The sequence below is a fragment of the Microtus oregoni genome, unplaced genomic scaffold, assembly GCF_018167655.1.
Source record: "Microtus oregoni isolate MIOR12 unplaced genomic scaffold, Mior012 000026F_ref0000081, whole genome shotgun sequence".
NCBI lineage: Eukaryota > Metazoa > Chordata > Mammalia > Rodentia > Cricetidae > Microtus > Microtus oregoni.
The window spans coordinates 1,518,065-1,543,323 of record NW_024543085.1 but is presented as its reverse complement, the minus strand read 5'-3'; the positions used below and the strand labels follow the sequence as shown (position 1 = coordinate 1,543,323).

Below are 25,259 nucleotides of genomic sequence, written 5' to 3'. Positions count from 1 at the left end.
AAACATATTTATAAAAAAAATACTTGTCATTCTCAAATTACTTTAGGAGTTAACCTAATGTTATTTAACTTTCACAAACCGCAGATTTTGTTTACTGATGGCCAGAGAAATGAGTTCTTCCTGATGGCCCCATTTCAATATTCACCAGTTCCCACTGTTGACACATACTATTCAAGTCAGCTGATGGTTCTCGATTTCTTAGAATTCCTGTATTTCAGTTATGAAATGCAAAGTTGTTATATAAGTTTAATCTTCATATTTATTGTTATATTTAAGCTTCAAAAAATACATTGTATATGTATTATTTGTTTTATTCATATACCAACTGTAATAATTAGCCTTTTAGATTAGTAATAAAAAATACTGAAATTATCTCAGTGAAAAAAGTTTTAATGGCCTGATTTAAATATCTGGTGAACATTCTAGTAAGTATTGTATTTTGTTTCCTATTGCTTGTTTTATAGCATAATACACATGGTTTGCTAAACTTGAGAAATAATAATAAATTATACTAGTTAGTGCTATTATAAAGTTAGTGCTAAAATTGTACCTATATACTTCTTGATATTCTAAAATGTATTTCATGACCTGGTTATCTTATTCATACACATTTCCCCTGACTCCCTGCCCCCATATGGTCAGTTATATATCTTTCCTTCTTTCTTATAACCTGTATTAAACTGTTCATTCAACTTAAAACATTTTAAATCCAGGAAATCTCATTTGAGCTGAAAAACGTTAATAGATATGATCAGAAATTTTTAATAGTGTCTTAAGGACACCAGTCTGGTTAACAGAAGGGACAAATGTAACATGTACCTGCAAGTATGTCGTGGGCATAATATTCTTGTTTCCATATGTTATATTTAGTGTGTCTAAAGAGGGAATGATGTAAAGATATCTAATCTATATATATTTTTAAATCTTTGTTACTTTTATATATTTCTAGGAGAAGGGGGAACCTTCGCAAACCGAGGTTGAGGTTCCATTTGGTGAACCGGTTCACTCTGCTGCTCCTGCTTCTTCTCGTAAGTGGAGAAAAGTATTCCACTTGTGTTAATAAGTGTGCAGAGTAGAGAAGAGTGTCTGAGTGTTGATGAACTGACAATTGCAAGGAATCCAAAACTTGGTTTCTTCAAACTGTCATTTTTCCTCACATTTGTTAACAAGTCTTTCCTTTGAACTTTTGATCATTTTAAATATCATCATAGTTTATCTAGACAATTGAGTTCCACTTGTTTGGAAAAGTCAATAAGAAACTGAGTCACCTCCATAGTACAGAAAGTTGAGAATTTTCCTGAATCTTTGCGTGGTTTTCAAATATGAGTTTGAATTGTGGTTTCTGAACTCTTCTATACTTTTAAAACATCCAAATTCCGCTGAGTAGTTGTGGTGCATGCCACAAAAAAAGAAAGAAAAAAGAAAGGAAAAAAAAAGAAAAAAATCTAAATTCCATCAGTCTAGTGACTGATTTCCGATATATTTCTGATCAAAACTACGACTCTTCAGTATCTGAGGAAGCACTGGCATATTATATAACTTCATATTGCTTTATTCATAAAGATTTAGCTAGTTAGAAGTTTAATTACTTTAGAAGACACTATCAATGTCTGTTTGTATCAACATGCCATCACATGACCTTCAGTATTATCTAAAAGGGAGATGAGCAATGAAGGCCATATTAGAACAACATTGAAGGCTGAATCACAGTTGCCAATAAATATCATTTAAAATCTCATACTCTGTACCCAAGCAAGGATTGAAATGGGTTCCAGAACATCATTTATCTATTCTTTACCATATAGTGACTGGTTTGCAAGTCCACCTAGACTCCTTCACCTGTATAAGTAAAGAAAAAAATACTGCCTTTCGGTAAAGATGAATCTAATTAAAAGGGAATGTTTGTAGATCAAATAAATGTTTATGGGATGTCTAGCAATCATTTTGTACCTCTTAGTTTAATAATCTGCCAAAGTAGCACATTATTTAAAACTAGTGAAAATTTCTTTAGCAATGCTGGGAGGATGACACCGGCAACGGTGGCAATACCGAGGAAAACACAGCAGAAACAAGATTCTTGCAGAAGTATTTTAATTTTTGTTATTCTTTGTCTACGTAGTTGTGTTCCCCCAGAAAATAGAACACCAAACAGGCATCTGATCACAGTAGAAAAACAGGGTTAACACACTAGAGCACTGTGCCTCATCCTTAGTTATACAGAAAAAAACATAACTCAAAACCATAAGTAATTGTAGCATATACATTCAGTGATAAGGATATTGGCATGGAAATCTTATTAATTATGCCAATTTCTAAACCTTGCTAATATTCTTTCTTACAATTACTACTTTAATTGTTCTAATTTATGGGTTATAATGGGATCATTTCATATGTTAAAGTTAGTAATGACTCAAATAGGCTGTTTAACACTTTCCTCTCAATTAAATGTTTAGAAAGTCAATGAATGCCTAGTCTTTTGTGAGCAATTGTGCCTGATACAATTACATGCAGTGCTGTCTTCAGCACAGTAGCACGGATCCAGAGCAAAAACTAAGCAGAAGTGAACTGTTTTGAACATTCTAGGCTGAACAGACTCTGTTACAATCGTTCTAGAAACCACTGGTAACCCCTCAAAAAAAAAAAAAAAACTGATTGTCCCACATCAAATTAGGAGTTACCTTAACATGTAGTCGTTTTATTTGAGATATTTTCTTTCGTCCTTCATGTTCAGTATGAATTAAATCTTCTAGAATGTACGCTCCATGGGGGCAGAAACTTGCTGCTGAGTTTTGAGAACATACTACAGGACCTGGCGTAAGGGAGACATTTAGAGTATTTACTGCAAAAATACAAAAGTGTAATGCCTCACCTGCTGACTGCTCTGTGGCAGCTTGGTTGTGATATGTGTGATGATACCTTCTGCAATCCTCTGGAATGACACCACATATATGACAGCTGAACTGCTACCTAGAACAACAATCAAGGTGTTGGTAGGCAGATCGGTAGGCGGGTTATGTAACATGCTCATGTCTCCTTGTCACCTTTGTAAGCATGGCATCGTGATAGCATAAGCACAATATTTAAAATTAGTAGAATCTCTTCACATCTTCCATATTGTCTGATTGTTTCATGGTATCACTGCTGGCTTTATTTTTCCTTCTTACTGTTGAAAATAATGCTATCTCATTAGTAATTTATTTGCATGCAATTATTAGAAAAGTTTAATTAACAATACGAAAGTTGTAAATATATTGTTTTAAGCAGTACTAATTTCATGATTAGAAATATGTCATATATGTCTATCTGCATTTACACATTTCTATCTGCCTATCTATCCATTCATCCATCTGTCAATGGAGTACCCAAGGTGCGTGTAATTTTAGGAAGAAAGCCATTGACAGATTCAGGAACCACTGGGAACATCCCACCTTCAGTGTTCAAGCAAGGACCAGACCAGGAGCAGGTCCAGAATGCCGTGGTTCATCTGACAACAGAGGTTCTGATTTTATTCTTTCAGTGTTGAAACAACCTCTACTGAACCAAGCTCCAAACCAAGTTCACTGGAGTTTGTTTCAGTATTGGAAGAATGGTGAGTGTGAGTCGACGCCAATCAGCACAACCCGTCCCGGCTCCTGCTTCCATGCCATCCCCGCTCCTCCTGACCCGTGTCAGGAGCATGCGCAGCACTGGTGTTTTAGACTGTACGCTCCACGGGAGCAGGATCCACACCTGTGTGCTTCAACACTGCATCCTCAGTAATGCTTGGCTTGTCATTTTCAGTAAATAGTCACACATACACACATGTTCAAAAACACAACTTATAAGAAGCTAAGACCTGAGGCAGTGATGAAATGGAAAACAAAGTCAACTTGTTCTGAACCCTGATGTACCAATATAAACATTTAAGTATTACCTTTGCTTTCCTCACTGAACATGAATGACCGGGTGCAGGTCAAGTGCTCGTGGAGCCAATATGAAGAGCTTAAAGACTATTATTTGGATTGTTCTGAAGGATAAATGAGGCAAATTTTGGCAGAGCATACAATCTAAACCTGAGCAAAATATTTACAAAAGGGAAGCATATTTATTCCACCATTTCTACGTTTTTAAATATGTGAGCTATGATTCTTAAGATTCCAAAAGATGGAAAAGTTGGCTTAATAATGGAGATGTTTCAGAAATAAAATTATTTGCTTTGTTTATGTGTAAACTTTCCAAAGACAATGAAATTAAAATAGGAGATGATCAAGGTGTGTGTGAGTGTGTGTGGTTGCCTTATATTCTTAATAGCAAATAGATATTGGTACGAATATAAATGGATAAAATATGAATGTGAAATGTAACACATTTAGTATAGAATATTTCTGTGGAATTATGCATAAATGTTGCTTATAAAATAAAAAAGTTTTTATACTTTTAAAATCATCACTTTTATTTACGTGTTACTTTATAACCTGCTTTTTAAGTAATGATTTTACCTTTTACACAGAGCCCAACTCCAGCTGTTCAGGCCCCTACCAATCTCAGTGAACCCAGCCCTACCAATGAGGCATTTCTGCGCACCCTTGGGCGCAAGAAGCTGCTGGAAGCCCAGTACGGCTGCTATGACAGATTACAGGAGCTGCCCCCTTATGAAGGAGAAGGTAAGAGAAGCCATGTGAACCTATGTGTGAAACATTTAAGAGCGTTTCTTCCTACGGTCTACAGTGATGGAGAGCTGGAACAGAACAGATTCGCAGTCCCCGCATTATGACGTGCTTGTCTCTTTTGTGCAGCAGAAATGATTTCCCCCGACCTCGTCTAACATCATTTTGGCTGTCATTTGCCCTTCCGACAGAATTACAACAATAACATAGCACTCACACCTAATAAGCAGGAACAATACAGGACTGAATGATGGCGGGGAAATGGGAAGAGATGAGCAGAGACTGCCTGAGGCAGAACCTGGTCAACCCCTGTCTTGTTTGGATTAATTAGGCACATCTTTCCTTCTATGTCAATTCATTGACAACCTCTGCTATCTTTTCTCTCTTGCTACCCCACCCCCAGTCCCATGGGGAATAAGAAGAGGAAAGAGTTTGCCTCCGGGAGAATTGTTAATCTATGTCCTTCTTCTTTGAAACAGCCTAAATATTTTCAGGGCTAAGGGTAGTCTACTGCTGTGGAAACCCCAGAGAAAAATAAAAATGAAGAATGTTTGTTAGCCAAACTTAAAATGGCCTTTTAATTCTCTTCCTTGTCTCTGAAACACTTAAAAAATTCAATTAAGACTTTTGCATAACTTTAAACACTCTAAAACAAAGCTACTTAGCAAGGGAGAAATGATTAAGTATACTCTACTAATGTACAGTTTTTTAAGTAATAACTAAACAAAAAGTTTATTAGATGCGTCATACTGATGTATTTTACTAAATTAGAAAATATCCTCATCTCTATGTAAATTTATTTCAGATTTTTGAGGAATTAATTTGTGTCATGAATTTTGATAAATAATGCCCTCACCGAGTTTTTCTTCAAACTGCAATGCTGAACGTTCCTTGACTTGCATGTTACAATTTAAATCCAGCTTCTTGGGTAAACACTTTTTAAAAGGTTAATTTTCTATAAGTAAAAACTTATAAACATACCTCAGATCCCATTTGACGATTTCTGAGCAACACGTTCTATTTCCTCATCAATTAAATAAAATGGACAGAAACGCAATATTTGGGGTTCCTTCTTTTATAAGAAACCAACCTCAGAACTTCTTACAAAGCAAAACAAGAACCTGCCTGTCATCCAGTGAGATATTTCTCCACATATATTAAAATCATCTGAAAGTTTATTTCCAAAGTAAAAACGGCCCATTTGAAGTCTGGTTAGTCTTGATTGCAGTGGTAGGGTCAGCCCTCCTTATGAAGACAGCTCCCTCTACACAGTCCTGTCGTTAGGTCGCATCTTCCAATGTCAACTTCTCTCTACACTCCCAGGCCTATATTGCAACCGTACCTGGGACGGGTGGCTTTGCTGGGACGACACACCAGCCGGAGTGACGGCCTTTCAGAACTGCCCAGACTACTTTCCGGACTTTGACGTGACTGGTAAGGTCTTAGTTTCATTTATGATTTTTGTTATGACTAAAAATGTGTTAAGTGGACATGTAGAACCAAATGCACCCCTGAACTATGAAAGTTACACACAATATTTCACGTTGACATCACCTTTCACGTTGTAACGTGTTTTCTTACTATGATTATCCTTTTATACTTACAGTTTCTAACACAAAACGGCGCCGACTCTGGCTCAGCATATAATCTTGACATCCCTCAATTAAGAATTAAACATTTCTTAATCTTTGTGCAAACTTGTACAGATTGTATATTCATAACTTTTAAGAGAAGACATGTTGATTTTTTCAGGTCTTGATCCTGTCACATACATATTGTAGATGCCAACACAGAATGCTTAAGTAGAATGACAGTCTAGGAGGATCAGGTTCTAAATGACATGGGAGGTTAAAGGGTTAATGTCACTTATTTTAATACTGTCATGCATAGAGATCTGAAATTTAGGTAGTTCCATAATCAATTCTTAGAAATAGTACAGTGGCATATGGGTAGATTCTCACAGCCTCAGTCCAGAACTATACAGAAAAAAAATGTGAGTAGAAAATGGCATTGGGCAAATTGAATCTAATAAAAGATGAAGAAAATCCAGGCCTAGAAGTGATTAGGGGCTTGGCAGGCCAATTAACTATACTGAACAGCTTGCTTTAGGAAGCAGCGTACAACAGATGAGTTTGAGAAGGCAGACACCAAAGGGTTAGTGGGGGTAGTTACTTACTACGGAAACTGCCTGGTGAGAGCCAGAAAAATCATACTCAGCCACCAAAGAAAAAGAAAGATCTGTCCCACTGAATTAAATCCAGAAGACGCTGAGAAGGATACATAAACTTCAGTTATAAAAGAGGTCCAGATGAGAAAACGAATCTAGATGGGATCAGCTAGAGACACAATATATCAGTTTCTAGAAAAAGATGAGGTATTTTTGCAAAAGTCAAAGCATTCTGATCCAGCCAAAGGTGTTTAAGTTTCTCTAGATCTCCATAAAAGCAGATATGAACTTTTCCCTGAGGCAATATTTGGAAAATACGTTAGGGGCTTTCTTCAAGGAAAGATCTCACTTATTAAAGCCAAAATCCCATCCCAGAACAATAGATATAATCAAAGTATAATTACAAGGGCTTCTTTTAAAAATAATGTGGAAAAAAAAAAAAACAGTGTAGGCCAGACACTTCCAGGAATCTCGTTCTGGAAGGTGCTGTATGACGGAGGATTCTGAGCTGCGTGCCTGTAACTGAAACTACACTGCTGCAGGATGAGAATCCTTCAAGCCCTTATTATCTCTGTCCAACACATGGCGATTCATTTATCTTGATCGGCAACTTCATTTAAGGTGACTTGACTGGAAGAAAAAAGCTGTTCTGCAGTTGAGAGTAGTAAGCCGGTTCAAAACTAGCCATGAGCTCTTGCCAAAGTAGCTATAAATATTAACTTAAAGGCAAGGTTTTGATAAGCAAAGTGGAGATTTCCAGTCATAGGTCTGTTTTTTCAGTCTAGTTTTTAGATGGATCCATATTAGCTTAAGAGTCAAAATCACGTCTAAAGAAAAAGACATTTGTCTTCAACGCATTTCAACTCCTTAGGATTTTTTGTTGACATAGAGCTCCATCTTAGTATCACAAAAACACTCCAGGGAAATGTCAAGAGGTTTCGTGTTTGAAGAAGTGCTTGGTATAAGACAGATGGGGGTGGACTGAGGAGTCTCAATCAGCAAGTTTGTAAAGGCAGGAAGATGTAAGTTTGTTCCCCAACACCCACATTAAAATCTCATCCCGGAGGCACACCCTCATATCCCAGTGCTGGGAAAGCAGAGGCAGAAAGATACGTCCACGTTATCCAAATTGGCAAGCTCCAGGTTCATTAGGAGATCATATCCCAAAGCATAAGAGGGAAAACAAGTGAGAAAATTTACAACACACCTACCTCTGTGCTCTGCACACACCGCACACACACAGGAACATACACACACACACACACACACACACACACACACACACACACATATACAGCACAAAAGCAAATAGTGAACAAGTGAGTTCAGTATTGGATTCTGAAGAGGACATAGTTTACAGTAATGTGGTAGAGAGTAAACAGGAGCATTTACCAAGGAGGCTTCTGAGACCCTGTACCTAGACTCACTCTATCACAGTAAATGCCAAAGTGGCAAGATGTCCCATGTTATCTCTATGTTTGTGTTCTACAATTTGATTCACTCTTAGGAATGGCTTGTGAGCTTTAGACTATTACTTTTCTTCTTTAGATTTGAGATATTAATGCACTACCATTCTGTTCCATTAACAGAAAAGGCTTCAAAATACTGTGATGAAAATGGAGAATGGTTCAGACACCCCGACAGCAATCGAACCTGGTCCAACTATACTCTGTGTAATGCTTTCACTTCTGAGAAACTGCATGTAAGCTCTACTTAAAATTTTAGTATTGGATGAGAGTGCCATTTTTTGTACATAGAAATGCACGCAAAACTATGAAATATCTGTTACCAAAAACCAACAAGCAAAAGACCAACAGATTGCTATGTAAGGAAATAGGGTTTCTTAAAGACATTAGAGAAAATAGCATTTCCCTTCTTGTTGGTACTCAGTAGCAATACTTCTGTTTGAATGTAAAATTAGGCCAGTGATGATAAAGATAATTCTTTATACACAGCTCATAATGGGATTTCCTTTGGTGCCAAAAATTAGGCAGCATTTTTAAGGGACCCACTAATATCTTGCTCCTCCTGAGAGAGTTCCATAACCTCCAGTTTTCAGAAATCAACAAGTTAAAGTTACATCCTCTTAACACACATGTTGGATATGATCTCAATTTTACTATTGCATATGGTGAAGCTTCCCATTGATCCACTTATATATTGACGGCAGTACAGATAATTTCCAGAGGTGTTTACTCCAATTTGATAATACTTGTGCCTTACAGGCTGTGAAATACTTTTAATAATATCTTGGCTTTAAAACTCTTATTTAAGTCCCTTGAGGAGGGAAACATATGCTATTTTGTCTTTAGCTACATTAAAAATCTGAAGATATTACTAAATCTACCACTAGCTCCTTTACTGTGAGGGCTGGGAGAAATGACATTGATATTCAGCTGTAAAGAAAATTTCTGAAGGATCCTGCTAGCTACCACATGGACCAATCATTTCCTTCAAAGAGAGACCTGTGCATTAAGTCAGAAACTAAAAGCACTTCATGCTTTGTTTAGCTTTTGAAAAGTTCAGAAGCATATAAATGTTTTCATTTATTAAAACTGAAAAAAAAATAACAACAACAAAACCAAAGTAAATAAAGACCAGTTGACTAGTGGGACACCTTGAAGATCAGATGAGGTCACCAAAGTTTTTTGGCCCCTTTACAAAACATTGAATTATTCCACATCATAGATATATGTTTATTCTCTAATGGAGAACTAGTCAGCTAATGAAGTTTGATGGAAGTGATATAACCATGTAGGGAATTTCATGAGTGCATGTTAATTAGGTTCATATGACTATGTTAGTTAGGGTGTTAGGAGCAATACAAACCAATAAATGACTCTCGCTACTGCTGTTTGACCTCCTCAAATACTTGACCACATGTAAGAAAGATATGGCTGTGAGAAGAAATACTCTCAGGTACCAGATGTGAAAAAAGAAACTGTAATGTTCTGAATTTACTAAGGAAAATATTCTTTTGAGTACGCTGACATAACAACAAGAGAACAGAAATCAATTAATTGTGGCCATCAAAAGGATAGAATTAGCAAATTGCTTACAAGGAGAACGTTGGCTTCTTCAGCCAAGAAAACACTAATGGAAATTTTTCATTTTACTTAAATTGATATAGAAAGGTATTATCTCCTTGAATTTAGAGTTAAATAAAAGTGAAAAGCTCTGCCACCAACCTCCCTAATCTCTCTGAGTTGTTCTAAGTTTCAGGGTTCAGAGGAATCTGGAAAGATTATTCATCTACACTTAAGTGAATTTGACATACCTGTTGCTGAATACAAGACCTCAGGACTTAAAATCCACCTAGATTGTTTACAAAGATTAGGGATAATAACTTTTAATTTATTCAAAAATCACTTCTGCAATATTTTAAATGATTTTGTGTCAAGAAATTTTGTTCTTCGAAAGTGAAAGTGGTCCTTTGAAAGTTTGTTTCTATGTACACCATTAATATAGAATAAATAATTTCATCCTCTGAAATATTTGTTATAATTTTAAGATGCATTTTAAGGTGTAAACCTTTATTGATTTATGCCTACATTTAGAAATAGAAACTGCTGTTTCTCTCCAATTCACAGTTTATCTTGTTAAATGATTTTCCAACTCTTTCTGCTCTAGAATGCATATGCCCTGTACTACCTGGCTCTTGTGGGTCATTCTTTGTCGATTGCTGCTTTGATTACTTCCCTGGGGATCTACCTGTTTTTCAAGTAAGCACATTTAAAATACCGCTTTGTTTTTGTTTTAGGGTCAACTTTATTTTGCATCTTTATTCTCAGCAAGACAATATCATACAAAAGTTCTTGAAGTGCCACCCTTCATTACTTATTACTATTATCATCGTCATTTTTCACTTACATAAATAACAGTAACTCTTGAAAGAGTAAAGTTATGGGGATTGTGGGAGCATGATAAATTAGCAAGAAAACTGAAATGAGCTAAACATACTTTGATCTCTACTCTAAAGAGAGAAAGATCTATTCCTTATCATCCTCAAAGGCAATGTGTCTCCTTCCCATATTAATTTTGCAAACCCATAAGGGCCCTGTGATCATACAATAAAAATTCCCTTGACACAGCTAAGGTTCCACTGTGGACAGATGAGAAAAGATCCTCTCTTTTCTTTACTCACACATCCTCAAGTTCAAATGCAGCTAACCTAATTATGAGTTGTATGATAAGTGAATTTAACCAGAACATAAGTAGGACCGGCAATATATGAGAGCATCCCACTGAGAAGGAAGAGTGCATTCTGACTTTCTCTGTGACTTTGATTCAATCAAGTAAGGTCAAATAAAGCTTCTGAAAGAACTTAGTTCATTGCCCAGTGCCAATTTATTGACCTTCTTAGTTGTTGTTCAAACAATAACTTTCTAAGATAATTGGGAACAAAATTCCAGTGAAGGATTTAACCTAAAGTTGTATCTATATACTTGGTTGTATTACTTATGATGAAGTTATTAACTTGGAAGAGAGAAAGTTTCACCATAGTGGGGAAATTTAGTATGATAATTTTGTATTTTATAGCATGAATCCATAGGATATGTGAGACATTAACATGTGGTAAGATTGTGACATGATAAATATTAGAAAATAATTCTCTAGAATAAAGGCAGGAGGTACTGCATTACCCTTTTATAAAAGTCCTATATTCTGGGATAGTATCTTTCACCTAAATGTTTACACTAGCTTCAGTATAAAATTTAAGTTCTTCTATATTTTGTTGTATAAAATAAGACTGCTGAGGAAAAATGAGAAGTCTGTTTGTTCTCTGTGAGAAAATTAGAGCTAAATACCTGAACAGCAGCCAAAATTCTGACATGGACATAAATAGGTGCTGTGGAAATTCTGTAGAATTCCCAGCTTGTGGAGAGGTATTATTTATTTTGTTCATGTAAATATTTCCTCCTTAGATATGCCAATCACCAATAGTTGACAAATACAAAAGTCAAAATAGGTGAAATAGCCTAAGGATATTGTCTGGCAATATACATCTGCTATGACTTCACAGATAGGAGTCCAGAAAGATGAGATTTGAAGACACAATGGTATTATTATAAAAAAAAATAAGCCATCACAGCATGATGTCTCTGCCTAACCTAATTCAAATGGTGTACTTGTTCCTTTAATACATGAACAATTAAAGCAGAAACAAATATGAGAAAAACACTGCAAAAATAATCTTACTATTTAAGGCATCATATCCTCTTTAAATGAATGTATATAAAAATCTTTTAAATAACTATATTTTGTATTACGAACTCTTGGAACTGGAAACATGGCTCGTGAGTAAAGAGCTTAGTGTGAAAGCAAGAGGACCTGAGCAGAGGTTCCCAGCGCCCATGTAAAAATCCAGGTACAGCTCGTCTGTAGCCCCAGCACTAAGGCATCAGGAGAGACATATGGTTGCTAGAGGCTCAGTGTCCTCAGTGTCCACTCAATCTAGCTGAAATGGCAAGCTCCAGACTCAATGGGAGACTATGTCCCAAAAAGTAAAGAGCAATCAGAGAAGACTCAAATATTAACCTCTGATCTCCACACTCATATACACACAATTGCATCCCCAACCCCTCCAGACTCAGGAAAACACCTACATATGTTTCAAATCAAAATAAGTTCGAAATGCTGTAAATTGAGGTTTCTCTGTCCCTCCCCATTCCACAGTCGCTTCTAACTAATCACTCAGAGGCTTTGTATTAATTACAAACTGTTTGTCCTAAAGTTCAGGCTAATTACTAACTAGCCTTTACATTTAAATTAACAAATTTCTATTAATCTATGGCTATGTTTCCCTGGCTTTAATCAGTCTTCTGGCATCATGCTTCTTAGGCTGCTGGTTCATTTCTATTCAAGCTCCGCCCTTCTCTCTACCTATATTCAGTTTGGCTTTCCCGCCTAGCTATATTCTGCTTTGCTATAGGCCAAAGTAGCCTCTTTGTTAACCAATAAGAACAACATATACTCACAGAGTAGAGAAGGGTTATCCCACAGTAAAAGCTTATATACACAATGAACCTTTATTAAAATAAAACATCCATAATTTATGCCTCATCTCCTGTGTTACAAGTGTAAATTTAAAGTAAGCCACATGTGCGTTCTTTATTGTAACACCACAGTAACACAGAAACCTAAAAAGTATCAGTATGGATAATCTGGTACCTAAATTATTGACTGACACAAAATAAATGCAATATAAGTGTTTGGTATAATTATCATTGCTATCATCATTATTGTGTTTGGTACTAATAATGACTGGAGAATAACACAAATTCTGGAGAGCTTTCCTTGAGTTCCAAATCCAAATAATTCTCTATGTTTAAGGTATGTTACATGCATTTGAATATATAGTGACTTATAGATTGAATAATAGAATGCTAATATAATTTTCATTAAAATATTACCCTGATAATACTAGAGATAATTAGCCCAAGGGGAGAGCACATCCTTAGCAAGATACTAATCCTCTACCAAAACAAGGACTCAAAAAAATGGCCCCTAGCACTTTGAGCCATGGCTACATTTATTTTGTGTGATTATAATTTTGAATATTTTTTATTCTTTCACTTTTGTTGTGGTTTTATTTTAAAAAAGAATTCAAAGGTGGGGTTTTAGCATCATGCCTTTTAATGAAAACTATTGTGAGTCATGATGATTTATTTGCCATGGTGAAGGGCAACTGAGAAATAAAGAGACATCCCCAAATTAATCTCATGTTGTGATTGCTCTGCTGTGTTCTGATCATTATAATTGAAAATACACTTTTAATGCTAGCAATTGATTCTCTGTGTCTTGTTGCTTTATCAGTCCTTTCTGTTTAATCTCTTATTGTTTTTCTCCCAGGAGCCTGAGATGCCAAAGGGTGACGGTGCACAAGAACATGTTTCTCACTTACATTCTAAACTCTATCATCATCATCATCCACCTGGTTGAGGTAGTGCCCAACGGTGATCTGGTGCGACGGGATCCAGTAAGCACTATTGGGTTTTGATTTTAATTTTATAAATATTAAGTACCTATGAATATTAAGCACAATGCCAAAGTGTGACTTAGTTAGTTAAAGTATAATCATAATTAATTCTGATGTTGAGTTTTACATTAAGAAAGCCTATCAGTGATTCATGAACGTAATTGTTACACGTTAAATGGGTGGGGGGATCTTTGAAACATAGGTAAGTAAGAATTATGCAATGAATCATATGTTTTATGACAACCCAATGATTTATCAGTGACAATGATCTACTAATATCTGTGGAAATAATGCTGAGCACTTCTTGGGAATACAAATAATCCTAGACGTGCCACATCAGTGGTTTTCCGTAAATCCCAGTTTGCCACTGATTATTATATATGGACAAAAAAAAAAGCGATTGTTATTCTCTTAGGGTGTGCTTTTGCAGTCACCTCAGCTGTAAGCCCTTGTGCATGGACTCAAATAAATCACACAAACATGGTCAAGTTCTATGTCTACATACTTGGAAAAGATCCATATTGACATAAAGAAATAAAAATAATAACTTAAGGTCTACCAGACAGACATTCATGAAACTCATGTCATGTGCACCATTATTCTATGTATTATTGAGAACTTGTCATTTGGCTCTATCGCCTAGAACTGCCATGGATTCCTTTTGCCAAAATTTTCCTGAGGGTTGCTTATGAAATTCACACCTGTCTTTAACATTCTTTCTTTTTCTCTTAGATTGTGCTCCTCATAATACTTTCTAAATGTGTCTACACTTTAGTCAACTGGGGAAATAGAAATATTAGCTAGTTACTATTCGCATGATGCTGAAATTCAGTTGCTATAAAGTCAATTACAAAACAGTTTAATGATATAATGATTACATTGCATATGAAATTGCCAATATTTGATCCTTTCTGTTCTGAAACATTGACAGATGCAAATATTTCATCATAACACACATATGTGGACAATGCAGTGGGAACTGTCACCACTCTTGCCCCAGAGTGCAGAGGGAAAGATGGACTCTAATAACAGTGAAGTGGTATGATGAGGACTGGCCTTCAAAAACTCGGGACTCTGTCTCCAGACACAACCAACCTGGGACAAAACCACAAGGGGGGAGGGGGTGGGGGTTTGCTTTCTCCTATTTCATTCTCATCTACTAGTTTGTGTAGAGGGTCTCATTCACTGAGCTGAATCCAGAAACTGGCGATCAAGGAAACTTTAGTAGGTGTAGATAGGTGTCTATATGTTTCCAGAACAGTGGGAATGGGGAGGAGAGGGAACCAAAAAGCAGAAACTGGAACTATCTAGCATACAGAACTGGCCAGGGCATATTTTAACTTTTGTTTCTCTGCTTAACTGTATTATGCGAGCATCTGTAGATAGCCTCATTTTTCAAATCTGGCATTTGACAGTTATGCCAACCCAATGACAAAAATGCGTGAAATCTGCCCAGAGCATGCATCCTGCATAACAGTGCATAGCATGGGAAAGAAGCTTAATTTGGCTTCTAACGAAACCTACAGTGCTAATCACTTGCCATTTGGATATATTCAGAAATGCATTGTGATTCTTCTTTAAAACCCCTGCCATCTGCTAATGGACACAAAGTCTTATCTTACCTGATTGTGTAATCAAATGGATTTTCCTTGATGACTTTTCTTTTTAAATTCCAACGGATTGAAATAAAATTAATCTCATTTATTTTAATGCTAACATTTCCAGTGAGAAGTGGATATTACTCTATATTTAAAGTTAGAAAACTAAAGTTCTGTGAAGGAAAATTTCTTTCCTGTTATGACTACTTGGAGATAGGATTCAAAACTAGCCCAATCTCATTCAATCCTATCTCTCTTTTCTATACTCTTGACGGTCTGTTATTTTCTTATGTTCTTAAAAAAAGAAAAGAAAAAGCAGTCTCATCCATTGCAATGATTCTCGTCATTAGCCATGCATAGTATGGTTAATTAATGAGCCAACTCCATCAAAGTAGAAGCAATGCACTAAGCATCTCTCAGGACTGTCTGAGTTTTGGCTTTTTCATTTCTCATTAAAGGGTGGCACTTCAGTTATTGAATAACCGACCACACTGCCCTGAGACTGGTGCTCTGTCACACTGTGAAGTACTTAAGCTCACAAAGGGATTTTCTCCCATCTGCTTAGCTTTCTCCCCTGCTGTTCTTAGCAAAGAGGACCCTCACAGTTTGTAGGATCTTGCTGACCTTATTATCATCTTGAAATAGTCCAAAAAAGCTAGTCTCTACCCCATTACCAAGTTTACTATGAAACTGTAGAAGCTAGTGCAAACTTAGCCATCAAATGAGAATAAAAAAAAAAAAACAATAAACCAACAAAAAGCCTTGCTTGTTCTTAAGAAGTTGTCCTAGACCAAAAGAAGATAATACTTTTAGGATTCCCCAAGAGCATAATATTGTTGTAAGCTCACAAGGTTTCTGCTAACTCTTACCAAGTGGCTAATTCCTTGCATCTCCATGCTTGTCATTTCCAATGACTTTATTACACAACTTCTTGTTCATAATAGTCTCATTAACTGTCTTTGCTAAATGATTTCCCTTTCATAAGCTGTCTTAGTGGAAGACATGCCAAGGCATTCTTCCAGTCAAGCTGTTCTTAGCCATCACAAAATCATCTGTGTCTATCCTGTGGCTCCTCCATTGCCTAGAACCTTTAGTGAAGCTGGTGAGCAGATGTCTGGAGGGCTGGCCTGGCCACTGCGCTGCTGACTTCCTGGGAAAATGTCAACGAGATCTTAGGACAGCCAGAGAAATAAACAGGACACTTTCCAGTAGCATGTAGATAAGAGGTTGATTCTCTCACATGCCTTAGAGCAAAGGAAAAGAAGTTTATCCTGGAGGCATGAAAAACAAAAAGCTGGTTCTCACATCAGTACCTTTTTAATCTAACAAACTCATTAGTTTAGATATATAGGAATAAATAAAGAAAACACATGGTACACTATAACAAAGAATTAAGTGTTTACTGAACACTCAAGATTCTAACGCTAGTCTTCAGCCTGGACAGAAATGATACTATTAGGTGAAAATATGTCCTTCTTCTGTCTACTCCTTTGTCTCTAGGAATGAAACTGGGCTCACACAGCATAATGTGTTTTGCAGCCACACTTTGTAAGAGTCTGTAATACTTTCGTCTGTTTTGAAATGTGACTGTTTTGATCATGAAAAAAGAAAAGAACACAAATCTGAATATATTTCTCCATGGATCTAAAAGTGAAACCTCCTTTTGTCTAAGTCTAGACAAAATGAGAATGGGCTGCCGGTATCAGCTCAGTTACATGGTGAATAATGATGCCGTAGTGTGTTTTCTTTCACAATTCCCAAATGTCTATTTTTATCCCTGAGAGAAAGCATGGAAACCCAAACCTCTCACCAAATCATTTAAATAGTATAGGCCAAAAGTCAATGATTATAATCTGAAGGTGAACTCACATCCATAAAGTGCACAGCCTACCCCTCTCCTAGAAGGAATAAATGAGGGGATTGGCTTCAGTACTTTCCCTATTTGAATCGTTGCTGCTTTTCAGTGAGAACTGGCTAAATCAAACCCTCCATAAACAAGTAGCACAGCACCACTCGGAGAAGGAAGCAAAAATTGCTTCAGGAATTTTCTTAAACAGGCATATTTGAAATGTTTCTGGTCCTTGAAGCTATCTCTGGAAGACACAAGGTGAAATCCTATCATCTCACCTTGCAAATGTAGTTTATTACAAGTGTGTTTATCAAAGCCCAATTTCTTGGAAATCATTTTTCATCCAGAAAATTGTTTCTGTGGTTCTAGTAGACCCCATTGAAGTATGAGTAAAGAAGACATGTCCCTATTGCCAGAGAATTGAGGATAATAAAATAGATGGTAACATGGAAGGTTCATCTGTTTTTGCCAAACTCCATTTTTCTTGGCAGTAAATTTGCCCTGTCTAATGAGACAGCCATGCCACCATATAAAGCCTAGGGACTATGTTCTCAATCGTACTAACCTGTAGTAAAATGGAGCCGGCTGTGTCCCGCCTGGCTCCCAGCTGCCCAGCATAGCCCGCCATCCAGATTCCGTCTGCCCAGCCAGCTTAAACCCCGAAATAACAACACAGAAATTGTATTAATTATATTACTGCCTTACCCATTAGTTCTAGCCTCTTATTGGCTAACTTCCACATCTTGATTAACCCATTTCTGTTAAATCTGTGTAGCACCATAAGGTCGTGGCTTACGGGGAAAGATTCTAACCTAAGTCCATCTCGGGCAGGAGAATCATGGCGTCTGCCACACTAAGCCATATGCAGAATCATGTATTTAAAGTTACTTTAAGGTACTGATTTGAACTATCTCTCTTAAAAAAAAAAAACAACAGCAACAATCCAAATAGTAGAAAATGAAGGTTTTCCCTCACCATAAAAAATAGAGAGAAGGAGGGGAAAAGGGTGCAAATAAATAAATAGGAAAGAATATGCAACTGAAAAATCTTTTTGGAAAGGGAATGTTGTTATTGACATTGTCAATCTACAAATATTTATCGAAATATCAGGTGAACATTATATAAATAGTCATAAACTGAAGAAAAGCTAATTCACCAGTACACTTTCCATTTCAAATAAAAGGGATATCTGTCTCCTTTTAAGAAGAACACAGTACTTAATTTTCAAAGACATTTTTCTCTCCTAAGCAAACTAAACCAGTGAAGGGACATATTTTCCATCTTTGTCCCTGTTCTCAAGCCAATGACTCAGTACCCAAAAGTTTTTCTATCCAATAACTAAAGTAATATATTAAAAAGAAGAATTTCATTCTTGATGAGAGAGGTCAGCTCATCTCGTATGTCCCAAATGTGGTGGTACCCCTTCAATAAGATCTTTGATGTAGTTGTGAAGGAAAGAACATAGAACATCCCACTCAACAGTGGTGAATCTCTGTGGCTCTGTACCACCTTTTCCATCAAGGTAGTCACTTTCTCCCGCCAAAGTTTTTGATAGGTTTATTATTTCCTGTATCACTAAAGATAAGATTCTTATTCCTTCACGTCTTCTATTTTGGTTTTTTTTTTCAAGTTAAATTCAAAATAACTCATGCCATAAATAAGGGCTGAATAGATCCTCAGTTTACTGAGTGATGTGAAAATTGCCCATTGTCATTAAGCATTTCATTCCCATAATATCTAAATTTTCTCTTTTCTTGTTCTATCTGTTCATTCAATGATCTCTATGTAGAGTCAAGAGGCAGCTTTTAAAGCATTGTTCTTTTTGCATCTGAACAAAGCTGCCGGGATACTTGTCATTTTCTAGAAAGAAATATCTGTCTGAACTTTCTGTCTTATTCTAAAGCGGACAATACGGGGAGATTGGTTCTTACTGGAAACCCTTTGCATCTCAAAAGCTGAGACAATCAGATTATATTTTTTTTAGCATCTTATCTAAGTAAAGGCAAAAGAGTCCCAAGCTCAAAAATGGCATGATTTTCTTCTGACGTTCACTTGTCCACAACAGTTGAACCATCAGACCATACCAAAGCATCATCCTAAGAGGTTACAGAAAGGTCAAACTGAAAGAATTCTCTGCATCTAGACATGGGGTATTGGAAAGTCCATGGTGAGAAAGACTGCTCCTTCCCAGCCAAAAGCTGCGGGTACAAGGCAGAACATATAAACGATGGAGAGGTGACTGAGAAAAGAGACAGGAATGGCAAGCCCACATAGATTAAACTAAATGGGGTTACCTATTTCAATATCCTCTGGGAATGTAGACTGGAAACAAACAGATGTGATACATTTGCTTGGATGCTATTATGGGCAGTCTACTCTGGCCTACTATTCTTCATTTTACTTAAACAGCAAAACCGGTTCTGTGGTGAAAAATACGTTGTTAAAATTTGGTTTATTCTTATCCAGCCATTATAATCATCATAAAGTGTTATAGATTATATGTCTAATTTAAGAGAAAATGGTTATGGCTGAGTAGTTCCTATATTGCATAATATTTGAACAGAGCAATTACAGGACCCTAAAAGTAAAGGATATTCTTCTCAGAAAGGTGAGGAACTCAGGTGCTCTCTCTCTCTCTCTCTCTCTCTCTCTCTCTTTCAAGATAGATAGATAGATAGATAGATAGATTCCATCTGACCATATATGTTCAAAGGAATCCAAGAGTATTAGTAGATCTAAAATAACTCAACTGATATTTAAGTTACCAACAGTCCAACTGGGAATTTATGCTTTGGATTTAACTATGTAAAGTACCTATTCAAACAAAAAAAAATGAGAAAACTTCAAAGGAATATAAGAGAATCTTGACTCTAAACCAGAATCTACAACATCCCAATAATTATGATATCTAGAAATAGTTCAGAGGTACCAGATAAAAAGACAATTTTAGAAAATGTGGTGTACTGTCAAGAGAAAGGACAGCTGGGTTTGAGTATTCACACCTGAGATCCCAACACTCGGGAGGCTGCAACAGAAAAGTTCCCATGTGTGTCAGGCCTGGCTGGCCTACAACAAGAAAGAAGTAGAATTAAGGTCAACTGTTATTTAACCCAGATGTTAAATTATCAGACTATGTGCTGGTCACATGACTATGCTAAAATTGTGAGTGAATAATGAAAAGACAAGAAATGTTAACCAGAAAAGTTGAAATTACTAAAAATGGAAATCCTAGAACCAAAAAGAAGAGGAACTGAACTTTAAATATATGACATTAGATTAGCTTATGTGCAGGACAGAAACCACAGAGGAAAGACTCAGCGAAATCAATGCTTAATCAAGAGTAACTATCCAATCTGAAGAATATACATAAAATACCAGGGGAATGAGGAGTTTCAAGAGCATGTAAGGCACATACATAAAAATTCAAAATGCAGATATCATGCATACGATGAAGAGACAACAAAGAACTGGCTGGAAACGAAATGAAGCTAAAAATGCCAAAAAAAAAAATCCTAAACTTTATGAAAGATAAATTCTCTTAAACACAATTCACTTCTTGAACAAGGAATTCAGATTATTAGATAAAAAAGCCATAATTCTTGCTGCACATACCCTGATTTTAGAAGATACCAAATACTGAAAATACACCACATCCAATTTCTTTACTTTAGAAAGTCAATGCATGTAACAGGAAAAACCAGAACATTCTAAATCAAGTTCAAGACACCTTTATTAATTTAGTCATAAATATTTTAAATTGTCAATTTGACACCTGAAAGTTGTTTTGTAAGTTTGTGGAAAAACAAGCCATAGTGGAACCATAGTATATGTTTACTTAGTAAAGGAAACTAGAAAATTGGGCTAATGGAAGTTAAGTGTGGACCACTAGAGAGTGTCTGTGTACAGTGTGTACAGTCAATGGAACATATGCAGACTTTTTTTTTTTTTTTTTTTTTTGCAAATTGCTTTCCAGTCAAGCAGCTCTTCTAGCATGGACACAGGAAAAGATAACAGGATTTATTTGGGTGTTTTATTTAGGGAGTGCCATCATCAGAGGGCATGACAAACATCCAAATGCAACCAACATAAAAGTTCAGGTCTGGAGAGTTTACCCCAGTTTTGTACATTTTCTATGGATGTCAGCAGCCTGTTCCCTTCAGATACGTCCTGATCTTTACAAAGATTGCCAAGATTTTCAGTAGTATTTTATTAAAATTAAAGGCCCTGAAAATTGTGTCCACTCTTGATAGACAATTCTGGTTTATGTATTAAATAATTATATTAATTAAGGGTTGAACAGTCAGCTGAGCTACTCGATGAGCCATATACAAAGTCATATTCATTGAAATTGAATCAGCATCTGTTGCTCACCTATATTTGAATATTATTGGATGTAAGTAGTGGAGGAGTCAGACATATAAAGATGACTCAGTTGCATATGTAACAACGACTGCAGGCTCACTCAATATGTTAAATTAAATTTTAAAATTAACCTAAAAATTGAATCAACATAGATCGCAGATCTTTGATATTTTCACACATCAAGTTAAATGTTTAGAAATTGAATTATTTATTCATCTTTGTTGATCAAGTAAACATAGCTTCACCCTCCTGTTTTGGTATTAAAGTGAACTAATGAAATGACATCTTCAGAAACTCCAAGGAGATGCAAATAAACATCCTGAATGACTGGAGATTGCTTAAATGAGCAACGAAGTCTGTTTCTGTTTTAAATACAAGGCTTGGAAGAAGTAAAATTTGAATTTTTAGATCAGGAAAAGGCATTTTGGAGTTAGCACACTAGCCCATTTCAAATTTATTTTGAAACTCTTTGAATTTTATGTAATAAGCCATTTAGTCTTAAATGTTTGCCATATTTCCCTAGGAACTTGTTTGTCCCTCAATAACTAAAGAAAGAGGAAAGAGATTCTTTGTATCACTCCATTTTGTTTTAATATTTTCATAAGGAATTGAAAAGTAAATTTATAGACAGCCACCTTTTTTAGTATAAAATAGTCCGTATTGCATCCCCCCCCCACCATACCCTCAAAAGTTCAAAGGCTAGAGCGTGAACAGAGTGCTTTACAGTACCAACCAATGTGTTCAGCTTTGACACAATCTAATACTCCACTCCTTGCCTTTACAGTACCAACCAATGTCTTCAGCCTTGACACAATCTAATACTCCACTCCTTGCCTTTACAGTACCAACCAATGTGTTCAGCTTTGACACAATCTAATACTCCACTCCTTGCCTTTACAGTACCAACCAATGTGTTCAGCTTTGACACAATCTAATACTCCACTCCTTGCTGGTTGTCCACAAATTGAGTAGAGAATTTAATGTTCTTAAAAACAAGCCCCTCTAGTTGGCTCTATTGATTCTTCTAAATGCCAGACTTTGTTATGTACCTGAGAAAACAACTGTTAAAATAATTTAATAGTCAGATTAACTAGAAAATATATATTTCTAGAAGTCATTGTGCATGATTACATTTCTTTGTTTACTTGTCTGTCTTGCCACCAGAAGGTCACTCCCCTGACCATAAGCATTGAACTCTGCAAGAATAGAACCTTTAAGGAATATATGACTATTATTTTTAATTTTCTTTTGATACATTTGTTATAAGACAAAACAAAAAAAAGTCTTGATATACTTACAAAGAAAGTAAGTATTAAATACATTTCTCTGAAGTAGTGGCTTTTGTGCTGTGGGCCAAGCATTCAGTATTAATAAATCAATAACATATGTATCAAATAAGATGTCTGTACATAAAACATATAAAACAAAAGCAATGTAGTGGTTACTTGATGAAAAAGTTGTGACCAGGGTCTCAAAGAGCCCTCACCTTGTATTATGACTAGGTGAACAACTCAATGCTTGCTAATTCAGTATTTATAATGACTTTCAGAAGGTAAATACTAAAAATAATGAAAATGAGGTTGGTTAAACATGAAACCTCAGCTACTCTGAATCATGTAGGCAAAAGGCCATCTCCACCTTCTTATCTCTTCCCCTACAAGAGAAAAGTCACCACAGCCTCTAGGAATCCAGGAGAAGCTGGGATTTCAAAGAGTAATCTTCAAAAGCAATCTAGAATCTAAACTGAATTTCTCATTTTACTGATATGAATGTCAGTGCCATCGTAGCAAGTACTTACTTAGTAAATACAAAACTGATGTACGAGTCAATCAACTAATCTTGGTAAGGAAGAGAATCTGATGGCAAGCACTGCAAGGTCAGAAGTGTTCTTTCCCAAACCATATATAGGTATTGCTTTAGATTTCCTGACAGAGTCTATTTTCAACATTTTTATTCCTCTTGGTCTGAACCAGAGGTTGATTCTACCTTTGAAAGCTTAGTAGCTACTTTATTGTGAACCAACCCGGTCTTCTCCTATGAATCCTGAAGGGAAATGAAACATAGTAGAATACATATTGGCTCAACATATCGCTTCTCACCAACCAAATGAATTATAACTCTTATGCATTCAATAGAAATTTACAAGCCCAGAAAGGTGCTTTGGATGAAAGTCACTTCATTTCATTGTTTTATGAAAAAAAGATTGAAATCCAACTAGACTCAAAGGTACCCCCAGGAGGAGCAATGTAATAGAATACATATCATTCGAAAAAATAATCGCTGGGCAAACAGCCACATCCTTTTATCTAAAATCAGAATGCTGAGTCTAGTTGTCATTGTCTTGTGGTTATTAGAAGGTAATCAATGCTAGGTGCCCTCAGGTAGGGGTTCTTACCTAGACACATTTTGCTCCACAAAGAACATGTTGAAGCATCTGGAGCCATGATGCGATAGACATCAGTTAGTTAAAGGGCAGAAATACTGTTAACTGCCAACAAACCTAGGACAACCCTTCACAACAGTAACCAGTTATCTAGCTCAAAATGTCAATGTTGCCAAGAAAAGGAACCCCACTCTAGAAATGACTAGGAAATAACAGGATATTCTGTTATGTGGTTTGTGGTTTTCTTATACAGATGGTTAAAAGATTTAAGTCTATACTGGTATGCTTCCTAAGTCTTCTCTGAATAGTCATTGATCCTAATGTACAGAGAGGATTTGACAAACACTTGGTTCCTAATATAAAACACAGGGTTACCTCTGAAACAGAAGCTGAGGTCAGAATGGGCTCCAGGTCCATACAAGATAACTTTCTCCCTGGCCATCTCCTCTTTATGGTTAAGAAGGCATGGCTGACAGACCCATCAGCTTCAGAAGCAGCACTTAAAATGTCTCGGGTTATTTACCTCATGGATCACAGGATGAGAAACTAGTACAGAAGTTTAATGTCAAACATTTGGATGAAACTTATTAGTTTCAGACACCTTGTAGGAAAATGAACTGCTCTAGTCTAGGTAAGTCTCCAGAATTTAATGGAGAAAAGAATATTCTGTGGCCTCAGCTTCATTGGCCAATGTGGCTATTTTCGTACAGTACTTGTGACTAACATTCTGTCCCTTTGATTTCTAAATATAGAAGGCATATGTTAACAAATACTCAGGGTAATTCTTGAGAGTTCAATGCAGATATGTTGGCTCATAATTGCACTCCTCCCTTTATCACCAGATCTATAACCATGCCTTCCTCTAAGTTTCTTCATTTCTTTCTAACAGATAAGTTGCAAGGTTCTGCACTTCTTTCACCAATACATGATGGCTTGCAACTATTTCTGGATGCTCTGTGAGGGGATCTATCTTCACACTCTCATTGTCGTGGCTATGTTTGCAGAGGAGCAACGCCTGTGCTGGTATTACCTTCTTGGCTGGGGTATGTATTTCATACAATTGACTTTTGAGCTAGATCCAACTGGATTCGCATGTTTATAGCCTTCTTCTGGTCTTGATTTCAGAAGACACAGTCAGCATTCTCGTCTTTAACATGGCCTCTCTCATATATTTCTGTCAGGTCTAGTTTACTTATTTATTTGAAATAAAATTGATGGAATTTTCTCCATAAGTGTGTTTCAGAAGTATCTCTCTGTCAAACTCAGAAAATATCC

General features: G+C 36.3%; 1 protein-coding gene across 2 annotated transcripts in view; it reads left to right on the top strand.

Moving 5' to 3' along the window:
* Window positions 1-25,259, top strand: part of Calcr (calcitonin receptor) — an 85,937-nt gene that overhangs the window by 49,343 nt on the left and 11,335 nt on the right. Inside the window, exons 4-11 of one of the 2 annotated variants that reach the window (XM_041675604.1) lie at window positions 950-1,028; window positions 4,490-4,643; window positions 5,970-6,080; window positions 8,403-8,515; window positions 10,444-10,535; window positions 13,666-13,792; window positions 14,724-14,831; window positions 24,874-25,027. In XM_041675604.1, coding sequence (XP_041531538.1) covers window positions 950-1,028; window positions 4,490-4,643; window positions 5,970-6,080; window positions 8,403-8,515; window positions 10,444-10,535; window positions 13,666-13,792; window positions 14,724-14,831; window positions 24,874-25,027 — 938 coding nt within the window. The remainder of the gene's footprint in view (window positions 1-949; window positions 1,029-4,489; window positions 4,644-5,969; window positions 6,081-8,402; window positions 8,516-10,443; window positions 10,536-13,665; window positions 13,793-14,723; window positions 14,832-24,873; window positions 25,028-25,259) is intronic. The other variant, XM_041675603.1, reaches the window with a different exon arrangement.